Genomic DNA, 26255 nt, shown 5'->3' on the forward strand with positions numbered 1-26255 from the left:
AATTTATAGAACAATACTTGGATTCAATTAAATGAAAGAGCACAAAAATCAACATCCAGTTTCATTGGAGACATGGATCTGCAGAGAAAATAAGCATGCAACATGCCAACACATAAAAAGAGCTACTTCATAACATTATTGATCTCATATCCAGAGAGCTACAAATCAAATTACAAGTATACATCATTTGCTAGCTAATGAACTGCGCTGGCTTCCCACTATAAACTCAAAATAAAGGAATAATACATCCAATAGATACAACAGCCGAGACAAAAAGAGAGAAGCAAAGAAACAAATACCTATGGGATTTATTAAGAAATCAACCACAAGATGAAGAGAAGGTGACAAAAGAAAAGGGGAAGAAGGGGGGTATATGTTATCCAAAGAGGACGGAATATCACACTTCCAAAAATACTCCTCTCAAAGCCAAGTGTGGAAATCAACAATGGCGGAGTGAAAATCATTTACGATGAGTAACCTTTGCGAGAGAAAAAATTCACCACGAGAAAGGGCTTGCTCCTAGCAAGAAGATCTCATTTTCTACGTCTTTTACCCACTGACAAACACGATTGCAGGTCTTGATTGCCATAGCCTGCAGATTCACATCATACTTTGCGTAAATATTAGAACACCCAAAACAAAGTCCATCAATATTTATCCTTTACTTGATGATATCAGATTGTTGATACTACGTAGTATTAATTTTTGACATTTATATTCAAACAGCAAAAGTAAGAAATAAACTGAGTTTGTATCCCTGTTAGCCTCGGAATAATGAAAATGAAAGAATTATGTTGGTTTGCAGTATAGTGAGACAAGATGTTATCATTGCTTAACCTTTTCTTCCATTTACTGAAAACAAGAGATGGTGATGAGACTACAGAATACAGATATTTAGCTCTTAAAATGATACTAAATGCAGAGACAGCAGATTATCAGATCAATATGCATTTAGACAAACACCACATACATAACTTAAAGGTACTTGTGTTGGTTGAGAGAAGAATGTTTTGGTTGTTGCCAGTTAAATTGATATAATTCACAAGACTCAAAGCTATCTAATCACCCATGGTCAACCCACCCTTCTCTCCCTCTAGAACATCAAGAGAAAATGGTAGCTTCATAAAGAGACAGATTTTGGTAACAGGGCTCTAACTTTCCAAGAATATAGTATTCCCACTTGAATAGCAACGTATAGAAAGAGAGAAAGAATTAAGTGTTAGAAGCCACCTTTAACGTAATTTAAGAGAAACCACCTCATGAATTTTTAATTTTTGTTTAAGCGAAACCACTTTTGTTGTTAGTTCTCATAAGCTCCACTTAAAGTGACCTGTAATCATTCTTTTTACCTGAATTTTTGCTTACAGTACATTAGTTTGTCACTTTGTCCACGAAACAGGTAGTCGTGTAAAATTTAGTCCATATAACAAAGGTAGGCTTTGCTATTAAAGATTTTAATTGGATGGTTTTTTCCCAAAGAAAAGAGTATAGTTTTTCAACAATTCAACCAAACAGGAATATTATTGCATACAAACAGCTTTACACTCCAATGCTGAAGAAGTAATTTACTGAGCGTCAACACAGAATATCCATTTGTTAACAAGAAGCAGCAGACATTCAGAAGGAAAGAAATATGATAAATAGCTACAACTCTGAGCAAACTTCAGATAATTCACTAGATTGGCATGTAAGACTCAATAACTTCAGTAGTGAAGTAAAGGACTTTCTGTTTTTGTAGGTTGGTAGTGTTTTTTCTTTTCTTTTGTTTGTTTGTTTGTTTATGTAGTTTAAGCAAAGACGAGATCTTTTTCAACCCTTCCTAGAAGGTGGGAAAGAGTGCAGATACTTTTTGGTTGTTTTGTTGGACTGTTGTATGGTTTTCCATTTCCTTTTGGTAAGTAAAAAAATCTTTGTTTGCCAAAAAAACAATAGTAACAACTACTGTACTTGCTTAAACATTCAGTCCTCCAATAATTAATGCTAGCCATTTAATGCGCTTAAAACATTTGATACAGCACAATTATAGCCATAGAACATACCTTGTCAGCAAGGGGATCAAATGCGGCATAAAGCTCAAAATCTTGTGTCACCCAGCAAAGTAGGACTGCAATAAATATAATGCATAAATAAAGTAATTAGAAAAGCTATACAGTTGAGTGATCTTGACTTTCATGTGTACTGTACATGACCACTGAGACAATACAACAAAAAATGCAGACAAGAATTGAGATTATTCACCATAATTGTCATCTCGCCGAAACTGGGTCTTGTTGGGACCAAATCCTTTATCATGCATGGAGGCGTATATCTTCTGGTATGCTCTATATAATCTGTACCAATAGTAAATTGGAATTAATAAATTACTGCATTCCAGAACTAAGGAGAAAACACGGCCATGCATCTAATCATGGCTTGAACCTTTTCTGTTGCTGTGGAGTGTTGATAGGGGCTGAGAACTCTGAAGATACATACTGATCTAAGTAAATACTGCGATATATAAAATGCCATAGTCCACAAGGACCACCAAGACTAGTGTATGTATCCCTGAATCTCTCTGGAGAATGTTGGCCTAAATGGGAAGATGCAGAACCAGATCGAGAAGATGGATCCACAGGTAAATCCTCAATATGCATCCCGCCATCTAGCATAGATCTTTGGACCTCACTAAGCACATTTGATTTAAGAAAAACAGCCTCGATACTTGCCCTGTAGTAAGCAATGTTCTCCCATGAGAAAAGCAAACGAAAATATATATACATAAAAGAAAATAACTGTGTACGTTCGTTCAGAAATAACCAAGGCTAGTTTGAAATTGATTCTTTTTTAACAAAACAGTACTTCAAAGTTCAAACAGGAGTTTCATTCGAGGAAGAAAAATTCTGTGTACAATAACCATCAAGCAATTTGGTCAAGTGAAAGCAAAGTAATATGAAATGAAAACAAGACCAGCAAGACAGAAATCCAGAAGAAAAAGAGAACCATTTGTTCAACTGGTTTTCCATAATAATGATTTCTTTTCAAATTCTGTAGGCTGAAACCCAAACGCCACGCCAAAAAATATAACCTTAGTATGTATCTTTAACTTTAAAGACAAACATTAGATACCTGCACTCTTTGAGATGGTAAAAAGCATCTGAGCGAGTGGTGAGCAACATCAAGTATGTATTTACCTGCAACAACTCACACATCAGAATTGTCTAAAAATGATGCAGAATTACTGTGTCATAAATCATAATTTTGACAAATTCATAGTTGGCATCTCCGCATCTGTATGTTATATTGCATTTAGTTAAATTCTGTTTGCCAAAAAAAAAGAGACGATTTTTATTTGTCAGAGTGTTATACTTAAGGCAGAAACTAGACCTATACATAAAAACAAAATGCACAACGAAAGCCAAATAGTGATCTGGACTTCTAAAGCACAAAGAGCAATGTCACTTACATCCAAATATTGTACATATGCATATAGAAAGGCCATGGAGTTATATTTTGGCAAGCAAATTGGGGAGAAAGACTCAGATGTCCTGCATTAGACAACATGAAAAGTAACAGAATTAACTATCAGCAGCAGAAGAAGCATGTTAAATATACAGAATAGAAATATTGAAACAATGTTACACATGAAATTCAACATTATCATAAAACAAATTGCCTCAGTAACTGGCAATTAACTGAATCAAAAAATTGGAAAAAACTAATACTGTTGGGGGGTTTGCTATGGGGAAGGGAAAGCACGCAGTAATTAGTCCTTGCAAAATGTTTCTTTACTGTGATTACTCCTAACTCTCAGCCTATCAAAGGCTATCCCCTAGAAATTTGGTGACAACAGTCTCAACACATATAGCTATATCGGCAACACAAAGTGAAGCATAGTGTGATAGGAGGTACGAAAAAGGGTGCATACACGACAAATTTAAGTTTCCAGTCCACATACGACAAAGAAACATATAATTTTAACATTTTCCAGATAATTTAATCCGGAATTCATCTTTACGTACCCTGGAGTTTGACAAAATTTTCTCACCATTCAGGCTATTAGAGTGTTAAGCAGGGAGGAAAAGAAAGGTGGTCATGCCTTGGTGCAACGGTCAACTGTCTACTTGCTATCCGCTAGGTCAGGGTGATCCCTGGAAACAGCCTCTTTATGAAAATAAGGGTAAGTTTGCGTAGATTTGGGCCTTCTTCAGACCCTGTGCTAAATAGCGGGAGCCTTGTGCACTGGGTACGACCTTCTTTTATCACCAATTCACACGTCAAAAGAAAGGTAGGAGCGGAAATTGAAAGTTAGCTGGATTATGCTCTAATTGGAGAAGTCATACTGGATATTTGTCACTTATGTATGGTAAGTAGCATAACTGGCAATCTCCATGGTAGTGCACAAATGGGAAAACAACTTCCCTAAATTGAGGCAGCTCCTTGAATGACTAAATTTAACAATACTACTAAGCATTAGTACCACAAGTCTATGATCCACCATAATAAACCAGAGAGGGAATATTTGGCAATATGTCTACTGTATTATTTGTATATATAATATTTGACAGCTGTTGTCCTTTCAACAATGTGCTAGTCTCGAGTCTCAACTGCTTCACTGCATGGGGGTAAGATTGCATACGCTTGATACCACCTCACCTTCAGAAGTGGTAGTTAGTAATATCATAGTTGAGAAGTGTTGAAGGTATTAACTATACCATTCTACAAATTAATACATCACAAAAAAAAAAATATCCTTAAAACTAGAATATGCTTCAAGTTCCCACTAAATGCAATACAGCTTCCTATAGGGTTATAAGGGGGGCAGGGGTAGAACCGTACAATACAATTGAGCAAAGGAAATTCACACATGTGAAAACTTCGGTCAAGCTATAACTGGAATAGAGATCCACACTAATGTAAAAGGATGACAAATGTATAAAATTCAAGTGTGCTTGCCTGAATGACTCCGATGACATGACAAAATTTGACAACAGCAGCATATCATCTGGATGAAGAGAAGCCTTTTCTGCCCCAACAAGACTAACAACCTGCAGCCTCAAACAGTAAGCTATTTGGCGTAAATTCTATGACAAAAAGGAAAGATTCAACGATCTAAACAAACCTTGTGTTTACACATCAATATCGCAAATAAGACCCCTGAATCTGCAACATCTTGCAATATGGCACCTGCAGCTTGCCTTGTTGGATAAGCAAGAGGCAGGCATGTATACGCATGCAGAAAAGTAGCTGGGTTCCTGGTTATATATGAAAGAAAGCATAAATTATATGCCAAGCCCCAACGGAGGGTGCACATATCCACCAATCAAATTAATTAGCTTTGTACAAAACACCTAACATTCAACAACTCTCACAAAATTTTATAACCATACTTAAAATGAAATAACAAAAAAACATATTACTTTCAGACTAACTGGTAAATTCTATTCAAGAAGTGTAAAATTTTAACATTAAAAAAACATCAAAGAGACAGGGAGGCATAAATCATATACAAAAGGACCATAGAACAGATTATCGTTGCCTAAATGCTGCGTGAAGTGCAATAAGTAATCTCCAACTATACAGGAGCCTCAGAAAAGTAAAATTAAAAGATATACGCAAAAAAGATTGTTGTCATGCTCTAGAAAATACTGATGCTTCAAGTACATAATACACAAACATTAGATCAACAGTCCACATTCACTCCAAAAAGTTGCAACAGGCCAACAGCCACCAAATAAGACTCAGCACATAATGCACACAAATAAAGTATTGAAGTAAATTCTCAAGGTTTGAGAGTAACAAGGACGAGAAAAACAGACCAACTGAAGGAATGGATGAGAGATGAAAAAACAGCATCTGTTCCACCAAGCAAAGGTGTCATATCAAACTTTGCATTCTTTTCAAAGCATCTGTTCACAGACTTTGTCAAAATAAGGATCATCTGCATACAGAATTTCACAAGGCACAAGTCACATTAAAGTACCATATGCTAACAAATAATACACAGAGAATATGAGAAAAAACAGCTACCTGACCATAAAGCAGCTCTAACTGTCCCCTTAATGACTCATAAGGTTCCTCTGTACAGCTTATACAGACCAAATAAATAGGCCCCTTCACAAGAAAAACCACCTGAAATAAAAGCAGAAGTTAATTCGGAATTTAACGCATGACAGAACGTTGAAGAAAATAGAAAAACATGCCGTAAACTAGCATCTCTTTTGGCACCCTCCAAGAACAAGAGCATGTATTATAAATCCCATTAAACATCAAGCAGCATAACATCTACATCATAGACGACCATATACCTGGTCTGGCTCTTAGAATCTATGCCAGTATGCCTTCATTAGTATCGTCACAATTTCTGCAAAATCATCACCCTGGCTGAAAATAATGGTAATGGGATACTGCTATGACCATCTGATCTTACATATCTATCTAACATAAAACCTAATCCATAATCTAAGCTCATAAAGAATATTAGTGATTTACCTTCTAATGCCCTGTTTCCTAACAAATGACGCCTTAGATCATTTTTATTAATAGTAACTACCTTTTTATCAAGAAAGCAAATACACCCTAAATAACAAAATACTGTGATTTATTCGTAATAAAACTGTCCTATAATTATTTTGTACTGTTTAATACTTCCTCCGATTTTAATACTCACAACCAGAGTTACCTGGTTCGTGGTTCGTTTCGGTACGGGGTACGGGTACGGGTTCGCGGTTCGTAGGTAGCTGATTTTAGGTTCGCGAGAGAAGTATTGAATTTTTTTTGTGTGGTTACATTTTAAAGTACGGAGTGTAATATGCGATAAAAATAATAATAGTATTAAAGTTGATAAGGAAAATTCATTTTGGCTAATCACACAATCCTTAGCAAAGTCACGTGAAAACTAAAAAGGCAGAAGTTAATTGGCAAAAAGAAACTTAATAAAATAATGGGACATCACACCCATGACCTATGTGCAATGCACAACAATAGTACAGACAAAATGTATAATAATAAGACAAAAAGTATTATAATAAAACAAAAAGTGCAAAACAAAGTAAAAAAATAAAAACAAAAAGTATAATTCATCATCTTCATTCTTCACCATCGACATCTAGAGTTCTGGTCTCTCCCATGGTGCTTAGATTCAGCAAGAAGAAAGAACAACAAAAACAACAATTGACGATCGCAATCAACGTGTATGTCCTTCTCAAACAAAAACCCCAACATATTTTATCATTCTATCGCCTTCCCGGACCTTCAATCGTTAAAACTAGGGTTTTCGTTTGGTTCGTGAAAAATCGCGAATTGGATCGCCGGCGAACCGCGAATCGGTACAGGCGAACCGGTTCGCGGTTCGTGGGGGTTAGAGGCGAACCATGTGACATTGCTCACAACGTTTGAACTTTTTACACTATTCACATATTCTACTTTGACTATTATTGGTTATTTATAAGTAAGATCAAATATAGTCATGTAGGATGTTGTTAGATTCGTCTCAATGTGTACTTCCAAAATATAATTTTTTTGTAATTTTTGCTTAAAGAGAATTAAAGATATTAATGATCAAAGTTGTGCATTGACACGCGTGAAAGTGACAAACGTTCCGAGTATTAAAAATCGGAGGAAGTAATATATTATGAACAAAATCTACAGTCAAGGTTTGTATGTGAAGACCGCAAGAGGAGAATAGGAAAGGAGGAAGTAACTCATAAGTAGGAATCCAATAACAAGGACCCTCCATAAAATGGGCTACTCCCTCTGTCCTCCATTAATCTTCTCATTTCTCAAAATATGCTTGTTCTCCAATAAAATTCCTATTTCATTTTGGGTTGGATCGACAAAATAAATTTTGTTTTCAATACTACTCCCGAACTCCGTACAACTCTTCTCCTAAATACTTGTGCTAAACCCAAATGGGAATTTAGAAGGGACCGAGGAAGTAGTAAGTAGGATCACAGCCCCTATAATCTTGCCACCATATTACCATGGTTACAGTATCAGGTAGTTGATGCAAGTGGGTTTAGAACCTATGAAACGCATTGCAATTGTAACTTCATGTTAATATGTAGTGTCAGAGTTTTGATTGTTGTTAAATGGTGGTTAATGAGTTATAGAAATGAGAGGAAACATGAAGTAATTACTTTAAATAACTAATTGGTCAGGATCCTAGCTAGACATTTTTCAAGTTATGCCATGTTCATTTTTTTATAAGAATAATACTATTTCATGAACTGGTCATTACTTCTTGTGCCATGGCTAAGACAGCAACTATACATATATAATTCACTTAAAAACAAGCTCGGATGGTTTACGACACACAACTACAGGCTGAAGGGGGGGGGACTAGAAACAAAGCAAGAAAACCATAATACCAATGCCAGCATTCTACAGATAGAAAATTCTAATGCAGATGATTCTTTATTTCAATGCTGGCAACTATCAGGAGTCTTTTCCCCTCCTTCCTCCTCCCCTTCATCTCCACAACACTTCCAGCTTACAAAACTCACTTTCTCAAGACAGTGACCTCCACTTTTATTCAATTTCCAAATCCATCCATTAAAATTTGTGAGTACCCGATCTTTTTACCCTGTTCTTCTACCTCCTGTCCTCCTCAGTTTTTTTATTAGTTGCTCCAGTAAGTTAGGGCATGCAAATTAAAAGTTGCAGTGTAGGGGTACATTAAAAATAGTTTAATCTATTTGATGAAGCAAAATAACGTATTTTTTGGGTTTAACTACTCATGTGAGGATAAGTTTGTCAATTAAAGAGGTTAAAGTAACCAAATAAAGAGATGAAAGAAACCAATGGTTTTCCAAATTACTATTTGTTTACATTTTAGATGGATAATACATATACGGGCTGGCAGCACAGAAAGTTCAGAAACCTAGACCAATAATTAAAATCAGCTTGATCCAAAAAGTAGAACGTTAATATCGATTTTTTAATCATATGTTCCAAAGCAGAAGCAATTTCACCTCTGTAACAGCTTTAAAAGGCTCGGGCAAATATCTAAAGTTCATCTCACTATCTAAGTGTTCCATTAATAGGAAAAAAAACTCGCAGATGACCCAATAAAATTGTTGCAGAACTCGAACTTATTGATGGTCAGAAGCAGTGTTCAATTGTTTGTATTCTACCCTTAATGTACCAAGGCAATAGTCAACAGAATCTGGTTTAAAGAAAATAGTTTATAGTCCAAACTGCAGCAGGTAAATTGAAGTGAGAAGCACTGAAGATTCCTAAAACAGCTCAATTAAATAAAAAACTTCCTGACATAACTCATTTTTCTTAGATAAGAAAAGCTTTAGTAATGAAAGTAACGGGTAAAACAGAATGGACCAGAGGTCCACACAAAAATGAAAGGTACATATACAACAAGAAAGAGAAACATAAAAGAGCCTTAGTCAGCAGTCACGCATTACATCTAATACCCATGCCAAAGAATGCTCCATTAGCTAGGCCAATGACCTGCTAAACCAAACTCTAACTCACAAACAAACTTCCCTCCTACTCGATGCCAGAAAATTCTTTGCTTTCTCTCCAACTAAAGCACCCACAAAAAGCAAAGAAAGTTGCTGCCGTAAAATGAACCAAAAAGTTTCTAAGCTAATCAGCCTTGTGCTGACGCCATTTAACAGCTTCTGTTCTAAAAGGAGGAAAATCAGATGTCTACTAACCACCTCTCCTTTAGAAGATGCACACAAGACTACATGAGAGAAAACCCTAATTTAAACTATAAATCAGTAATCTCACTAGTATTAACTATTTATTCTCTCCGATGTAGCCGCTCAAACAAATGCCTTCACACACTTTGAAACCTTAGCCTTCGAAGTAAAATTAGGAACTGGAAATTGTTGTGAATTTGGTGCTTCTTGAATTCCATACAAAGAGAATGACAACTGCAATACTAGACAAACCGGATACATCCATAAAGCTTGCAAGCTCACCAAATTTCCAATCAAAGGGTTCCTCCTGGGAAGGGGGGGATAGGCGAATAGACCCCATTATTGCTCATGAAAATTTACAGAAAGGGTGTTATACAATCTCTCCAACCAAACTCGGACGTACTTACAAAAGGAATATAGTGATGTGACGCCTGCGAAGTAGCTTCCATGGGCCTGTAAAGAATTATGAGTCCCTGTTCACATTTCCCCTCCACCCCCTTAAGAATTTTCTGCTTCTAATGATTCATGGCAAAAAGAGCCCGGGTCTTGCAGGAGCTTCCAAAGCCATTTTCCCATCAGGTTCTTGAACACCAAGGCTCCACATTCCTATCTTTTGGGGTCGCAGACACTCCCAACTTACAAGGTGATCTCTTCCCCCCACTCCCTGACCAACAGAAACAAATCTCCCATAACCTTATCCACCCTCTTATCTACAACCACCGCAAATTTGAAATACAAAAGAAAGTCAAGGAAATGCCAATGATACTGAATAATGCAATATGCACCCTGGCCCCACTTTTAAGAGAAGTAAGCTGTTTCTGCCAAACTATCATACAAGAGGTGACCCATTAGCTTGAGCACCGGGAAGGAGGATTTGTTCTGTATAAAAATACCAATATAATTCATATTCTAAAAGTATTCTACACACTTTCTTCATTTCAGCTCAAGCATCCACGTCCAATACATGTAAATACTTCCACGCTTTGAAATTGGCCTAAAACAATAAAGTTAATGATTTTACGTATGCATACATGTAAGACAAATGAAAGCTTCCTTGTCCCAATCATAAAACTTTTGACACTTGTAAACGTGTCCCTGTATCTTCAAGTTCAAAATTTCCCATGTCATAGTGACCCATATTACCATACACAAGCGCAACACTCATATCCAAGTCGCATGGATAGGCCAAGTTGACGGAAAGGTTTTCTCTATATATAGATGACTAAAAATTCGTAACATTGATTACTCCATCATTTCACCTTGAGCTTTTTAGTTGACAAAAAATGCTTAATGATAAAACCTAACAAATTACCGACCGTAATAGATATTAGTTGAATGGTGCATTACATGCATTGAGAGATAAAAGAATAATAGAATTGTCTTTAAAAACAAATCAAACATAAAGTAGGGCAGTAAAATTGAAATGGGGTGTCGGCAAGAACATGAAGTTTCTTCGCCCAAGCAGCTCTAACTGGAAAGATGTCAACTTAGTTACCTAAGGTTAATATTTACTACATGTACGATAACTTATTCAAATGAACTAACACAAATAAGAAATATCAAGAACCACAGAGTGGACTAATGATTTTTACACTTCCAGTCAAAGAATAATTTCTCAGTTATAGTAACCATTTGGTGGTATAAAGGTCAGTAACAGTGAAATAACAATAACAGAAAATGAAAGAATAGAGAGTGGACAATTATATAAGCACAATGAAACACTAACCTGATGCTTTCCTGCCCGTACCAACTTGACACGATCACCTCTGGAAAATAGTTAAAATAACATATTATTGTTTTAGACTTTTAGTCAAGAGAAAAGGTGACATACCCATTAATCAACCAAAAAAATTATAGCTTGCAATGTGGAAAACACTCACTCAAGTGACATACCCATTCTCAACAAAAGAAATTATAGCTTGCAATGTCGCTGAAAACCCAGCAAGCTTATGTTCATCACCATACCTATTACAAGGAAGCAGAAGACGGTTAAGAAGCCGTGCTCACGCTGATTCCTATATATGATTGTCAAATTCACCCTAGTAGTAATTAAATCCCAATATCATAACTTTACTGCAGAAGACAAACCTGGAATATATAGGTTTCCCAGAGTGACTAAGAATGAAAAAGTGTTTTTTCCTTCTCCTCCATAAAATAGAGGTGTCATCCTGCATATCCACATCAGACTTGCTCATCAATGATTTCGTACAAGAGAACCCTATGAATCAGTTAATTAAGCCAAAAATATCACTGAATCTTCCCAACTCATATTGTTCATTACTGAATTTACCCAATTAAAGTTGCTCTTCCCATGCTTGATACTACACTATTACTATTCGCTATGTTACCGGGTATGAGTATCCACTAACCAATTAATATTTATCCCATACTATACATCACTCAGTATACCGGTGTACTATTAGTTTAATTCCACATGCCTAATCGTTAAAACACAATTATTTTGGAATGGAAGGGGGGGAAATATTCCTCAATTGCAATTCAGAAGATTAAATTAGAAGTAAATGAGACCTCATTGACATGTCGCTTGCCTGGAATCCAAGCTGGTTGCGAATCAGCTACGCCATTGACCAAACCTCCATCTCTCTCTGCCACTTGATCTTCACCAATCTCCTCAATCCCAGATGCACTGCTAGCATTACTGCTACCTCTCTCCCCAGCATACCCACTGCTGCCAGGACTTGCAGGAGCTTCCACTTCCTCCTCTCTCCACGCCAAGCCGACATCGCCAGTTGCACTCACCGAATTACTTTCTCTCTCCTCCTCCACCACCACTTCACTGGCGAGAACATCCGCTGCCTCCTCCTCTACCTCTGTAACACCAATTTCCGGCATTGGAGTTTGGTCAGTCTCTTCAATTTCTCTCTCTTTCTCCGGTGCGAGGTCTTCATCAAGGGGGGTTAATGTGAGTGAAGTGAGGTGATCATCAATGGCAGAATCATGGTTATTGATTGGAGTATCGGAGTTAGGGTTGTGATCAGCGGCGGAGTCGTAGGCGGAGTCCGATGATGAAGAAGTGGAATCGGAGGCCATAGGAGAGAGAAACCGCCACCTATGGCCCCAAGCCAAAAATGAACTGAATCAGAATTGAAACTTTAAAATGGGGGAGAGATTGAGTGATTGGCGAACAGTATCTAATTATTGAATATTGATCTGGGTTTCAAAGGAAGTATTTTTGTGTAGGGCGATGAAAGTGATGAAGGTTTTCGAGTTTTTGGGGGAAGAAACGAATCGTGGGATGTCCGGTGAAAATCCACAGGTCAATCCAAGCGTGTGACCGGTTGGTGATTGTAAGAGTGCGTGCCTCGTGGGGTGGTGAAGGAACCAGCGGGTAAAAGTAGGCTCGGTTAATCGTTTTGTAGGAAGTTGCATGTTACTAGACGATAAAATTAGGGATGGAGGTGCGCAAATACGATTGTGCAGGGGTGTGTATGATGATTTTGGTACACTCGTGTTTAAACGACACGTGTTAAATATAAAATGCGGGTTTCTTATTAAATCTGGAGAAGAAAAGAACAAACGTTGTTTTTTTGTTAAAAAAAAGAACAATGATGGCTCTGTTCTATTCTGGTCGTTTTATTTTCGTTCTTTTGTTTTTCGCTCCATTTTTCTGGTACATAGACCTTCTTTTTTATAATTTTTGAATCAGAATTTGTGAAGAAGAGAGAGAAACTATGAAGAGGAGAGAGAAAGTAATGGAAAATCCTCATATATTGGTTGATTTTTCTACTTCAATATCAAATTCTATTGATTCTTCTTCTTCAAATTTGAATTTCTCTGCTGATAATCTGATTTGTGAAGGTAATTTTTCAATTATTTAAAAACGAATTACTTATTTCTGATGATTTTGATTTCGATGTTCGTTATTTGATCATTACAATTTATTTGATTTTTTTTATCATTTTGATTTCTGCATTTCTCAATTACTTTGATTAATGTATTTTGATTATATATTTTGATGATTTTGATGATTAATGTATTTTGTTATATATTTCTGATGATTTTAATTTCTGTTCTTTTTTCGATTTTATATGTTCTTTTAGTCTTACCTTTTGTTCTTTTATATATTGGATCTGATATATGTATTAAGAGATTGTAATAATACAGAAAATAATTATTGAACATGTTCCTTTTTGCTTTAGCTTGCTGTTCTTTTATGCTTTAGCTTGTTGTTCTTTTTTGCTTTAGCTTGTTGTTCTTTTGATATTACACACTTCAGATCAAATTGTTCTTTTACCATTTTTGTTGTTCTTTTATCTTTTTTCTTGTTCTTTTTTCATATGGTTAAAATAAGTGTTCTACATGATATATTCTTTTTCTGTTATTTATTATGTTCTTTTATGCTCTATTGTTGTTCGCTATTTTATTGGTAATGTTGTTTTACATGGTTAAAATAAGTGTTCTACATGATATGTTCTTTTTATGTTATTTATTATGTTCTTTTATGCTCTATTGTTGTTCGCTATTTTATTGGTAATGTTGTTTTACATGGTTAAAATAAGTGTTCTACATGATATGTTCTTTTCTGTTATTTATAATGTTCTTTTCTTTATTTGTAATGTTCTTTTATTTATAATGTTCTTTGAGGTTCATCCTCTTTTTGTTCTTTTGAGGCATTGCTCTATTTATTCAGTCTCTCTTCTTGTTCTTTCAGCTGTTTTTGAAGATTTAACATCATTTGTTGATGGTCAAGTAGAAGCTTTTGCTCTTCAATACTGTACTTTATTAAAAAAGAACAAACATAAAAGAACATTAAGATTTATATCTAATAAACATAAAAGAACAGAACAACAAAACGCAAAAAAAAAAAAAAAAAACAAGTGCATCGGTTTTATCATGAACATGGCTTGTATTTCTTCTCCTTCCCCCTCTTTTTTTTATTTCTTTTATTTTTCATTTTCTATATATAATATTTCTCCTATTGGATTCATAACTTCTCATTTTAGAAACACATTCTTGAGAAAGAAAGAGGAGAGTTTTTAGTTTCTCCCAACATAAGAGAGATTTTATGAGAGAGAAAGTTCAAAACAAACTTTCTCCTCCTTCTTTCTCTGAAATGTGATATTAATTGAATTACGTTTACAAAAATCTAGTTTATTAAGCAAAATACTATTTCAATTTCGCTATTTTTTGATTTTTTTTTTTTATTCATTCAAAGAGGTTTATGAAGGTCCATCGGGTAATTAAGGTAAATTTTCTCGTTCTTAATTCTATGTTCTTTTTAAATTTTAATGTTCTTTCCTTATAACTTTCTATTTCTGTGGCATCAAAATAGTGTGTTCTTTTATAAAATCAGCAATTGTTCTTTTTACATATTTACAGTGTTGTTTTCAGATATTTTTTGATAAATAAAATAACAGAATTAAAACTTATTTTTAATATTAAATAATAAATTGTATCAGAAGTGCACTAACGACTTTTAAAATTCAACGTCGTGTTATTTTTTTAATTAGAACATAAATTGGTCCATAACTTAAAAGAACAAGAAAAAAATATAGATCTGGTTTTAAAGTTCATCAAAGGTTCGTCGTTTTATTTTTTAATTAGAACATAAATTGGTTGGAAAAGAACATTTCCAGAACTTAAAAGAACAAGAAAAAATATAAATATGGTTTTAAAGTTCATCAAAGGTTCGTCGTTTTATTTTTTAATTAGAACATAAATTGGTTGAAAAGAACATTTCCAGAACTTAAAAGAACAAGAAATAATATAACTGCTTTTTATATTTGTACCTTTTGTCTGATTTGTTAATATTAGTGTTCTTTTTGGGTTTTTGCTAATGTTCTTTTACTTTACTTGTTAATGTTCTTTTCTGATTTATTTTCTCTGTTCTTTCGTTTTTATGTTTGTTGCGTTTTATTGTTATTTTTGTGTGTTTTTGGGCAGGTGCACGAAGAGCACCGTGCACACCCTTGTATAATCCGAGCGTTGATGTAGGTGGGGTGGGTTTTAGGGGAGATTCGCCCTGCATCCGTTCTAGGTAGGCGGGGATGGGTATAAAAATTATACCCGTGATAGATGATGGGGCGGGTGTGGATTTTATGTTGGACCCGCCCCATCCCCGCCCGCCCTGCCCCATCCTCACCCGCCCCGCTTGATACTCGTAAACTCTATTCGAGTATCATTTCTACGTGAATTAAAAATTTAAAGAAGATAAAAGGTTGAATTTTCTTTTATACGTTTGGTTTTGTTTGTAATATGTGATAATATGAATTGAGGCAAGACTTTTAATTTTGTTTGTTTGAATTTTTTTTTGTTATGCAAGTTACTTTATTCCATATGTTTGCTAAATAAGAAAAACTAGGTGGGTATTAGCGCGGATTTGGGGTGGGGATGAGACGGGGATGGATACCCAGGCGGGGGGTGGGGTGGGGTGGGGATGGATTTTAGTTTGAACCCGTTGGGGCGGGGATGGGGATGGATTTTGTACCCGCCATTAGTGAGGGGGCGGGGATGGGGATGAAAATTTTAGGTGGGGATGGGAATGGAAGGACTTACATTCGCATCCGCCCCGCTCCATTGACATCCTTAGATAAAACTCATCATTAAAGAAGTTTGTTTACTCCGTATAAAATTACTATTTCCATTCTATGACAATAAACCAGCTTAGATGCTTAAGGCAAGATTTAATTGCATTTCAACAAAAAAAATTGTAATCACAACAAGAGCATAAAAATATACGGTAGTACGTCATTTTCCACGAGCAGGGCATAAGCCATTAATAAGAGTCTGGATCCTCTAAAGTTTTAATAAAATTTTACAACGTAGAGTTGTATCTAAACCATACATTTTAAAATAAATGGCTAATATTGGTGGGAAGGGAAAATCAGGGGGTAAATATTGATGAGAAAAAATATGGGGAATTTTGGAAAAATAATATAATAATATATGAGTCATTGATTTTTCATTCAATGGTTGATATTGTTCAAACTCTACCTTATAGAGTTGTTTTAGAACTCTAGACGATCCAAAACCCATAAACATATTACATCCGTTTCAAAATGATCTTTATATTTTCCGTTTAGTCCGTTTCATAATATTCTTTATACTTTGCTTTATTCTATTTTTGGACATGAAAAATTACTAACTTACCTTCTTACCCACACAATATATGATTTTTTTCTTACACCCACCCACCTTTTTACACATTTATCTTACTTTATCCATATTTTATTATATTCAACCAATTTTTCTACTTTTATCTTAATATTTGTGGAAATAGTAAGCGTAAAAATCTGAATGAAACAGAGGTAGTACTATATTTATTTGAGTTAACCCGAAGTGTGGAATGTCCAAACTCCTAACATATCATCTAAGCAACAAATTAAGGTATGTTTAGGGACATTTAACTTATTCCAAACCCATCTGTGCCAAACAATCTTACTCAATAATTTAATAACGAAACATAGACATGGCTAATAGAAGAGTTTGGTTGTTGTAGATTTTTAGTTACTCTTATCGCTCTTTATAAACAGAGGCGGACCTTTGGTTTGGCCTAGTAGGACAGATTACCGAACCGAATTTCGTACTGAAAATCTAGTTAAATTAGAGCATTATTGTATATATTTCGTTTTATTTTCCTAACTCTTCTATTGTCCCCCCTCTCGTCCCCCTGTTAAATTATTTAGGATTTGCCTTTAGTTATAATCTTATTTTCTTATTTGCAATACATATTGTAGTTAAATTTAGTCTACAATCAACAGGGAACCACACCCTCAATAAATTTAGACGTCCTTGACTCCTTGAGATACAGGGGTAGTTTGGTTGATCGTGGGAAGCAGAATTTCCTAGGAAGAAGCTTTTCCCGTGTATAAACATTTTCTAGGGAGTGAGTAATATTGTTTGATTAAACATAGGAAGTAAATTCTCATGGTGGTAAGCTCCACTTACATGTGGGAACTTAGGTAAACAACTTCCTCCATTTTGTGGGAAATAGAACTTCCTATGAAGTGTGACTTCCCATGTTTTTGTTAATCGTTTATTTCCTAGAAAGTCATACTTCCTATGTTTTTTCATGTCAACTAAACATCACTATAGAAGTATATGCAGTCAAACTGACATGTGGAGCAATACTACACCCGTTCTTGATGTGTTTTGAATGTTTATCAAACTGACATGTGGACCAATGAAATACTAACCTAATGTACCAGTGGTTAATACTGAGAATTTGTATTACCGTTTACAATGATTCGTAGGTTTGAATTCCCTCGCCTTATCATTTGTATTGTGTTTGAGGTTGATTCGAAAAGAGAAATAAATATAAGATGAAACCGTATTTAAAAGCAAGCGAAATTTGCGTAGGTGACGACAAGTATCGTAGGCATTAGATCTCGTGAAAGAGCAGCTTAGCGTAGGTCCCGGATCCGTTAAATGTTGGAGCGCGCAGACACTCCACTCCACATGGAATCAACGCGGTTACTCACTCATCTCTCTCTCTCCGTCTCTTTCCCTTTTCTTTTTTAATTTTTGTTTCTTGAGATTGGGATTTTGGAATTTTATATTTTTGTTTGTAGGATTCTTCTTCTTTCTCTAATTCTTTATCTACGTCTTCTTCTTCACCCCACACCAGTTACCCCACTACATTTCTCTCCACCAATTCATCAAAACATTTCATGTAATTTCAACTCCTGGGTTTGCTTTTAAGAGATTTGCCAACTCTTTTCTATCCAAACATGTAAATTGAAATCTGGGTTTTATTTTTATCTGTATAATTGTATTCAATCATGTAAATCAAATTCTGGGTTTCATCAATCTGTCAAGTTGCACGTGAGGATTGAGAATATCATTTTGATTTCTTTGATTATTCTACCATTTTCCAATGGAAGTTCTTCCTGATGTTGAGGCCACTCAATATTTGAGGTGACTATGTTTTCTTCTTCTAATTTCTTTTCTTTTTTTTATTGTTCTGGGTTTTAAAAGAACAATTATGGGTTTCATTTGATCAGCTTTTATGGGAATGTAGATCATTCAATATTTAAATCATTCATAAGTGATTGATGCATGTTGGATTATTGTTCATTTTTTTGTATTTTTTTTATAATACAACATGATTCATTGTGAATCATTCATCTTTCATTTCTCAGCATTGCTGTTTGCAGTGAGTCTGATTAGATCAGAAAGTGTAAAACTTTTGTTAAATTGGCTGTGTTACCTTAAATCTTTAATGTTGTTGTACCTAATATTTTGTATTGTAATCACATATGGTACTCGTATTGCATGTGATTAGATACATTAACTACCATATTAACTTTGCATAATACTATCACATTATAATGTTGGGGCTATAAGTGGTAATGGTGGTCCCCCCGAATCGAGGAGTCGGAGTGCATCTGTCACTCTGTCAGGCTGTCACTGAGTCAGTCACCAATCAATACCAGAATAAGTAAAAGAAAGTAAAGTGAGGTGGATGATCATGTAGATTGTGTCATATGACAGAAAAGGCTGTTACCCAGTTAGTCCAAAACAATTTGTCAGAAAGTTGCAGAAGACTTAGATTTTTGGTATACTTCAAGAATTGCTGAATTATGAACACAAGTGAGAGATGAAATAATGACATTGTGGCAAATGCGGAAACTGCATAATGTCTGTTAACTACTTCGGCTATTATTTGTTATAAATAACTAAAAGCTGTGTGTTTGTTGCATTTGTATTGATCTAGTGAATGAATTTGGATTAAACTACTTACTTTAGTACATTTCGTTGATTATAAATGAGAGGGAGTGTGTAACCCATATGTATTAATTTGAGTATGTAGAGGGTATTGAGTTCTTAAGTGATTTTGAGGGGTTTCAACTTAGTTGAAATAGAAGTTCTCAGTTTCTCACTATATTGTGCATTTGTGCTACTAATATACTACAACAATATGCAGAGAAGACTATCTTGTTGTGGCCAGGGTTGTGGAGTAATTTAGGATTCAACCGTGAACTTATTATCTTATTTTCTTAGTGTTTACAATTTTCAAACTGGTATCTCTTGCCTACAGTTTATTTGCTGCCTTGTCTTATGGAGCAACTTCAATGGCTATGGTCTTCCTCAACAAGGCAATCCTCATGGAATACTCGTACTCAATGACTCTCCTGACAGTCCAGGTACGTGGTGGGATTTACACTTGAAACATGTGATTTCTAAACTTAGCATTGTGTTAATATCTGCCTTGTTTTACCTTGTTCAATTCATCAATTGAGTTGTGCTTGTTTTATGTTCAGCAAATTGCAACTGCTCTGCTTATTCACACCGGTCGTGTGATGGGATACACAAAGGCCAAGGCTTTGAGCATGGATACTGCTAAGAAGCTTCTTTGGGTGTCACTTTTCTACAATGCCAATGTAGCCTTTGCTTTAGCAAGCTTGAAAGGAGTTAACATTCCCATGTATATTGCGATCAAACGACTTACGCCGCTTGCTGTACTGGTGGCTGGATTCTTTTCAGGGAAGAAAAGACCTTCAAGACAGGTTTTTTGCACTTATCATTTTAGTTCCACGGCAAAGATTTATCAAAATCTTTTGTGCAAATGTTTGTTACTCCCTAGATAAGGATGCTGCTTTTTTCAGTATTCTAGTTTGCTATCAGATGGTGAGAGTAAGTGAACAACGGATGCTAGTTCATCTTTAGCTATCCATACGGATGCATATGTTTCTGCATTAGGATGTGATTTTAGTTACCTCTATATGGTTGGATATGCAGGACTTTTTCAGGAAGTTAATTGGTGCTTGACTTGGAAACAGTGTGTTTCTGTACATAAGGAGCAAGGCTAAATGCATCTGGCTGCTGAATTTTCAGTTGTATGCCAAAATGCACATGGTGGTGATTGTATACCGGGAGCATTGAATTTAGCTTTGGCCTTACTTTATAACTCTCGTGTGTCCTAGATTACTTGGTTTTTTTTATCATTGGGTTAAAAATATACTAAGTTTTAGATTCTTTTGATAGGAATGTACTGTACGTCCTACATAATCATGCAGGTTAACAGCTGTTTGGCTATTGTTTTTGTTCAGGTCAGTCTTTCAGTGATTCTCACAGCTGTTGGGGTACTTATTGCAGCACTTGGAGATTTTTCCTTTGATCTTTTTGGTTACAGCTTGGCATTAATTTCTGTCTTTTTTCAGGTAATCTTTGCCTTGACGGCTAATGCTATGTATAGATGCTTTTTCTCTTCAATTTTTCATTGTTACAACAGACAAAACTTGGATTCCATCATCTTTGTTTTGTGGGGGTAATGGAATGTTCGTTATGGATGCAGACAATGTACTTAGTCTTAGTTGAGAAATCTGGTGCAGAAGATGGGCTTTCATCGGTGGAGATTATGTTCTATAACAGCTTTTTATCAATTCCAGTTCTTCTGTTTCTCATTGTAGCAACAAAAGAGTTTCCTGATTCATTATCTTTGTTGTTTGCCAAGGTAAGATATCAATCTCGTCCTTGTGTTTGAAATCATGTTGTTTTACAAGATCCAGATCAATATCATGACACCTTCATGTATTGGGAACTGAATGCTCTTTTCAAATTCAAGAACCAGATAAGTATCAAAACGAGTACAATTTAAGTAAAACATGTGATTTTTATTTCATCTGATTGAATATAGTAATGTGATTTTGAACTGTGGAACAGAGTTCTTCCCTGTCGTTTTTGGTGATCCTTACTACTTCTCTAATCATGGGAATTGCTCTCAACTTCACCATGTTCCTGTGCACAATAGTCAACTCTGCTCTGACAACAACTATTGTTGGAGTTCTGAAAGGTGTTGGATCAACGGTATGGATGGATATCTTCCTTTTGTAAATAATAATTAGCTTGTTTATCTGGAAGGTTAGATAAATGTAACTAACTTGTTTTTTTCTGTAACTCAGACCCTTGGATTTGTGTTGCTGGGAGGAGTAGAAGTACATGCTCTGAATGTGAGTGGATTGGTTATCAACACTGCAGGAGGCATCTGGTATTCTTACGCTAAATACCACGAGAAGAGAAAGAAACTACCTAAGACGACTCTTGATGTGGAGGCACATCGAAAATAATAGCATTTTTAGTTTTTACTTTGTTACTTTCATTTTGATACACATCATTTTTTACATCCGATGTATACTTCATATGAACCTCAGAAATAGAGATATATCTGTCACACATTGTTCAGAAAGAAATACAAGATGTTGAAAGATCAAGGGATTTTACTTGTTCATAGATTTTCTGGAAACAAGTGAGTTGGAAATCTGAAGACGGATTGCACTTACATTATTTAAATAAATTTTGACTACTTAAAGAATCATTTGGAGATTAGAACGGCACAATGCTAATGAACATTGATATGGCAATAACTATAAAAACCTAGCTCCAACGAATTTCAGACCGTCTTCTTCTGTGTAAAAGTTTAAGAGAAGATCATTCACTGAAATTTCTGTCAAAATCACGAATTTGATTAACTATCTGCACAATCATTTCAATGCAAATGTACAACATATCACCCAAAAAAGGAGGGATAAAAGTAAATTTCATCTACACATGCATTCTGGCTTTTGCACAACAGGGACTACGGAGCAACTCGGATAACATGACCTATATTTAATCTGATTATTAATTAGTAGTATTTAAGGGTCAGAAAAGAAGTCAGGATCTTGAGGCTTAATCATCTTAGGCAACTCAATTTCCCTGCCTCTTTGTGCACCTTTTCGCGCATTGCCTGCAAATCTTTTTGCCAAAAGAGTGACTCCGAGCTGTTGGATAGCTTGAGATGAAGTTGCTGTTTCACCATTATTATTGTCATCAGGGGCTCGTTCTTGGCTTTCAAACTCAACATTATCATATTGTGAAAATGAACTCGACTGAGTAAAAGAACCCGAAAATGATTCTCTAGAACTTAAGCTTTGAGTCATTTTTCTCTTCTTAAACCGTCTCCAAGCAGCTTGAATAAAGCAGGCTCCCCAAGTTCGCCAGTGGTGAGAATAGTAACGGAAAGTGTGTTGTAGCTTTTTACTGTGAAGACGCCTAAACTGATTTGCCACGAATTTGAGGTCTTCTGCTTGTAATGAAAAAGCTTCTACTTCCTCTATTGCTTTAACAGTTCTTGTGGAAGACGGGAAATTAGCAGCATTTGGAAGTAGGGCCCATGCAAGAAGCTCTTCACCACAGAAGTCTCCTGGTCTTAATAAGATGGAATTGAAAAATCCTGATCGTCCTCCATTTGTGGTTGAGCTGTCTAGTTTCCCTCTTATTATAAAGAGCATTTCTGTAACAGGATCACCCTCGCGAACAATGAAAGTGCCTGCAGTATTTAGCGAAGATCTAAGTCGCTCACATATGGCATCCAGTAGTTGATTATCCATTGAAGCAAAAAAAGGGACCTGCACATGCATCAAGGAAATGCTCATTTAGTCTATATATTGTTCAGTATGGAGTATAGTTTAAGGGAGAATATGGTGCAGAGATGATGACTTACTCGGCGAACAAGATCCAAGCACAGATGGCTTTGGATATCACGGCGTAGATCTATAGGCAAGGAAGTTAGAATTGCTTCTTCATTAACACCTCGGGTTGCCAGCCACTTGTACTGAACAAACCGTCTCACTCTTACTCGTAGGTGAGGAGGGAGCTGGCGATGTTTCATCCACTCCTCAGTGTCCCGCCTCCTAAGCCTCCATTCCTCCAGCCTCGAAGTGATAGATTGCAGATAGGTCTACAAGTCAATTTTGCAATGGAAGTCATAAAACAAGGGAAATCTGACAAGGAAGGATAAAGAAAGCAAGGTTCCTTACCTGCATGTTACCGATTAAGAGGGAAAACAGAACCAGACCGATTATGGCAATGAAAATGCAGATTAAGGTTTCCCAGGCGTATGTGCTTGATTCCAAATTCTGTCCATATGAACTGCAAAGTAAACAAAAATAAGATATCAAACCATAACAAAGGGAAAGCTGTAACATATAGTATGAATGAAGAAGCAACTTAGTATAGTTTAGTTACCTCAACTGTTGTAATCCCCACCACAAACAATAGAAGTACTTGTCCATGAAATTGTCTGAGACAATATCTTTCAGTATTGCATTTACAAATATCCCATACTCAAAAGTACTATTCGGGTTATTAGGATCACACGTAGAGAACACTTGGGTGCTATTAGCCCAAATGATACGATCACCATCATCTTTAGTACTGCAATCCAAGTATTTGAGAAGGCAATCCACAGGGGCTTTTTCATGTCTACAGGCTGTCTTCCAACATGCTGAGTACCTTTCTACAGATACTAGATACCAAGCCGCCCCTAAAATCTACAGGAAATAATTAAACTCAACCATTTCAAAACCATCGATCCACATGCATAAAAAAAAAACCATTTCTTTGTTACTTGTCTGTAGAAAACATGTATAGTTCCTTACATGACTAGCCAACATGTAGAACATGAGATTATAAGCAGCTCCTGCCCAGGCTGTTTTCGTGACAACACCAGCAGACTTTATAATCTCAGCACTCAGCGGGAATATCAGATAAAACCGTGGAATATATTGGAAGAAAACAATCAATTGGAGTGCATTATAGGTGCTTCTTGATTTAGACAGCTTAATTGCTGGAATTATAAACCATATCACAATCTGCAGGGAAAAAACATAACAATTTTCTTTCCATATCAACTAGTAGACATTAAAAGGTTAAATGTTTGGTAAAAAAAACTAAGAATTAGTTGTACCTGGGGAAGAGGTAATGCTGCAATGAGATCAATGAAGAAACCTGATCTGATATACCTTCTTGCAATCTCCTTCCTATCTAATACAAGTTCACCTCTTCCAAAGACGCGAGAGCTAGGTGCTACAAAAGCTGTACGGAACCTCACAAAGACATGTAACATGTATAAAAAATCAGCAAGTGTACGAAAAAAGGTGACAACAGCACCCAAAGGCACATTCCTTGACATACAGAAGGAATTGTTTGGGGTATCAACTTCAGGAAGGTAAAAGAACAATGGATCAACAAAGAGTGCCACAAGACACGCCACCAAGAAAATACGGTTCCATAATAAGACCACCTCACTTGATGGATCCAAGGTCCTATTCCACCATGGTTCATCTTGTTTCCAAGGTCCATCAACTCCATTTCTTGTGAATACTCTGAAGGTAGGTAACTTGAAAGCTTCCCCTATTCTGTTTATGCCACTCCCTATTCTGTTAATCCCTACACGGCTGCTTATTAATGGAGTTGTCTGTTTGTATGCTGGTGTGGCTGCATTTGATGATTTTTCTGATGACACTCCCCATGAAGAATAACTATTATTGAAGCTCTGATTTCCATTTTCATAAAAACTGCCACAAAACAAAACAACAAGATTGGATTAATGAACCAACACAGATTAAACTACATTGATCCGAATTCAAAAGAACTATAGAAGCAGAAATTACCTTACTTGCTTATGCCTTTTGGAATCCATGCTTGCTTGATATGATTATATGAGTCAAATACATGAAAACTCAAACTAAATTACAGGCTTCAACAAAATAACAAAATCTTCTTCATTGGTAAGAAATTCTTTGACAAAATGACAAAAAAAAAAGATGAAAAATAATTGTTTTTTGATTTGTGATTTTGCATCAGTTGACTTTCCTCTAGAAAACAAAAAGAACACCCAGTTTTCTGAGGAAGAATGGTATGACTACAAGCAGCTAGGAGGGAGCTGGCAACATGGTCAGGAAAACAATTATTAAATTAAATTAAAAAAAAAAACACATACACACGAAACAAAGATGACAGTAAGTACAGCTCAGACGGTTGTTACTTGTTCTTGGTTAGTTACAGGAACTTGTTCAAGGGAGGTGGGGAGGCTTTGGTTCACGACGTGACACCAATAATGTTTTATTTGACTACTTCAAATGATTAAAATTATGTTGAGCGTAATTCTGTTGGTTTGAGTCCCCCTCCCACTAGCGCGTGCGCCATATCCGGCCTTATAAAAAAAAACCAACTGTATAGACTTGAGATCGGCGGGTCTGATCCAAGCCACCGGCGACACAACTTAATTATATACACAACAGAGGTTTACAAGTGGAATAACAAATTCAATTATTTTTATAGTCTCTCCGATCCGTTGTTTAGTTTTCTGCTCAACTTCCGTTTTAATTCTAAGAAAACTACCCGGCTTACCGGTAACAAGTGATTGGATAAGTCTTGGTCCAAAAAAAAAAGAAAAAAAAGGATAGTAACATGCAACTGCTCATGTTAAAGAGGACGAAGTTAGTACTCCATACAATATGCATAAGAAAATGAGACTTGAATTCCTTCAATATCTAATTTCAGAGTACGATGATTTGATAATTATCATTGGAATTTAATGTAATCACGTGCTCAAGTGCCCATACAGCTCATTGTATTAACTTCTTTATTCTAAAACTGGATAAATGTTGTAGTATACTCCTTTCGACTTAAATTAATCAATAACAAATATTATATCACTAATTAAATTAAAGGGTAAGAAGAAGGTAGAAACGTTGCAAGTTGCAACCCACTACAACATCCAGTTGAATAGTACATTAGTCATTATTCCTTAAACTTTCAGTTGCTAATTATAGCTTGTGTAAACCAATTAACCAAACACCACCACATACCGACTACTCCGTATAATATACT

The 26255-nt window shown here is 35.7% G+C and overlaps 3 protein-coding genes across 4 annotated transcripts; 1 reads left to right on the forward strand and 2 right to left on the reverse strand.

Moving 5' to 3' along the window:
• Positions 1-79: 79 nt before the first annotated feature.
• LOC110803345 (vacuolar fusion protein MON1 homolog) lies at positions 80-12974 on the reverse strand. The gene is made up of 14 exons (XM_022008858.2): positions 12168-12974; positions 11727-11806; positions 11532-11603; positions 11365-11404; positions 6007-6108; positions 5796-5917; positions 5099-5231; positions 4933-5024; positions 3443-3524; positions 3106-3170; positions 2419-2706; positions 2239-2330; positions 2040-2104; positions 80-592 (listed from the first exon to the last, which is right to left on the reverse strand). Exons 1-14 carry the CDS (start codon positions 12687-12689, stop codon positions 497-499), a joined length of 1851 nt encoding a protein of 616 aa, XP_021864550.1. The 5' UTR covers positions 12690-12974; the 3' UTR covers positions 80-496.
• A 4956-nt stretch (positions 12975-17930) lies between these two features.
• On the forward strand, positions 17931-21828 carry LOC110803324 (UDP-galactose/UDP-glucose transporter 7). 2 transcript variants are annotated; one of them, XM_056835730.1, is made up of 7 exons: positions 17931-18070; positions 19639-19744; positions 19862-20107; positions 20651-20761; positions 20896-21054; positions 21264-21407; positions 21503-21828. In XM_056835730.1, the coding sequence occupies exons 1-7, from the start codon at positions 18027-18029 to the stop codon at positions 21665-21667; spliced, it is 975 nt and encodes a 324-aa protein (XP_056691708.1). In that variant the 5' UTR covers positions 17931-18026; the 3' UTR covers positions 21668-21828. The 2 variants fall into 2 exon arrangements, with proteins under 2 accessions (XP_056691708.1, XP_021864521.1); XM_022008829.2 differs by having other exon boundaries at positions 18059-18515.
• A 203-nt stretch (positions 21829-22031) lies between these two features.
• Positions 22032-26020, reverse strand: LOC110803323 (probable cyclic nucleotide-gated ion channel 14). The gene is made up of 7 exons (XM_022008828.2): positions 25034-26020; positions 24328-24937; positions 24020-24232; positions 23607-23911; positions 23399-23510; positions 23083-23319; positions 22032-22987 (listed from the first exon to the last, which is right to left on the reverse strand). Exons 1-7 carry the CDS (start codon positions 25060-25062, stop codon positions 22235-22237), a joined length of 2259 nt encoding a protein of 752 aa, XP_021864520.1. The 5' UTR covers positions 25063-26020; the 3' UTR covers positions 22032-22234.
• Positions 26021-26255: the final 235 nt, after the last annotated feature.

This window comes from Spinacia oleracea, chromosome 1 (assembly GCF_020520425.1).
Source record: "Spinacia oleracea cultivar Varoflay chromosome 1, BTI_SOV_V1, whole genome shotgun sequence".
In the NCBI taxonomy this organism is placed as follows: Eukaryota; Viridiplantae; Streptophyta; class Magnoliopsida; order Caryophyllales; family Amaranthaceae; genus Spinacia; species Spinacia oleracea.

Excerpts from the sequence above, each read along its gene's own strand:
- LOC110803323 (XM_022008828.2), bottom strand. The coding sequence starts at position 25,062 with ATGGATTCCAAAAGGCATAAGCAAGTAAG. Across the intron at positions 24,233-24,327 it reads CAGCATTACCTCTTCCCCAG|ATTGTGATATGGTTTATAAT; the intron begins GTACAACTAATT and ends TTTTCCCTGCAG. Across the intron at positions 23,511-23,606 it reads TGGGGATTACAACAGTTGAG|TTCATATGGACAGAATTTGG; the intron begins GTAACTAAACTA and ends TTTACTTTGCAG.
- LOC110803345 (XM_022008858.2), bottom strand. The coding sequence starts at position 12,689 with ATGGCCTCCGATTCCACTTCTTCATCATCGGACTCCGCCTACGACTCC. Across the intron at positions 6,109-11,364 it reads TACGGGCAGGAAAGCATCAG|GTGGTTTTTCTTGTGAAGGG; the intron begins GTTAGTGTTTCA and ends CTTTTATTTCAG. Across the intron at positions 2,105-2,238 it reads TCGGCGAGATGACAATTATG|TCCTACTTTGCTGGGTGACA; the intron begins GTGAATAATCTC and ends TATTTATTGCAG.
- LOC110803324 (XM_056835730.1), top strand. The coding sequence starts at position 18,027 with ATGTTGGAGCGCGCAGACACTCCACTCCACATGGAATCAACGCG. Across the intron at positions 20,762-20,895 it reads TAATTTCTGTCTTTTTTCAG|ACAATGTACTTAGTCTTAGT; the intron begins GTAATCTTTGCC and ends TTATGGATGCAG. Across the intron at positions 21,408-21,502 it reads TGAAAGGTGTTGGATCAACG|ACCCTTGGATTTGTGTTGCT; the intron begins GTATGGATGGAT and ends TCTGTAACTCAG.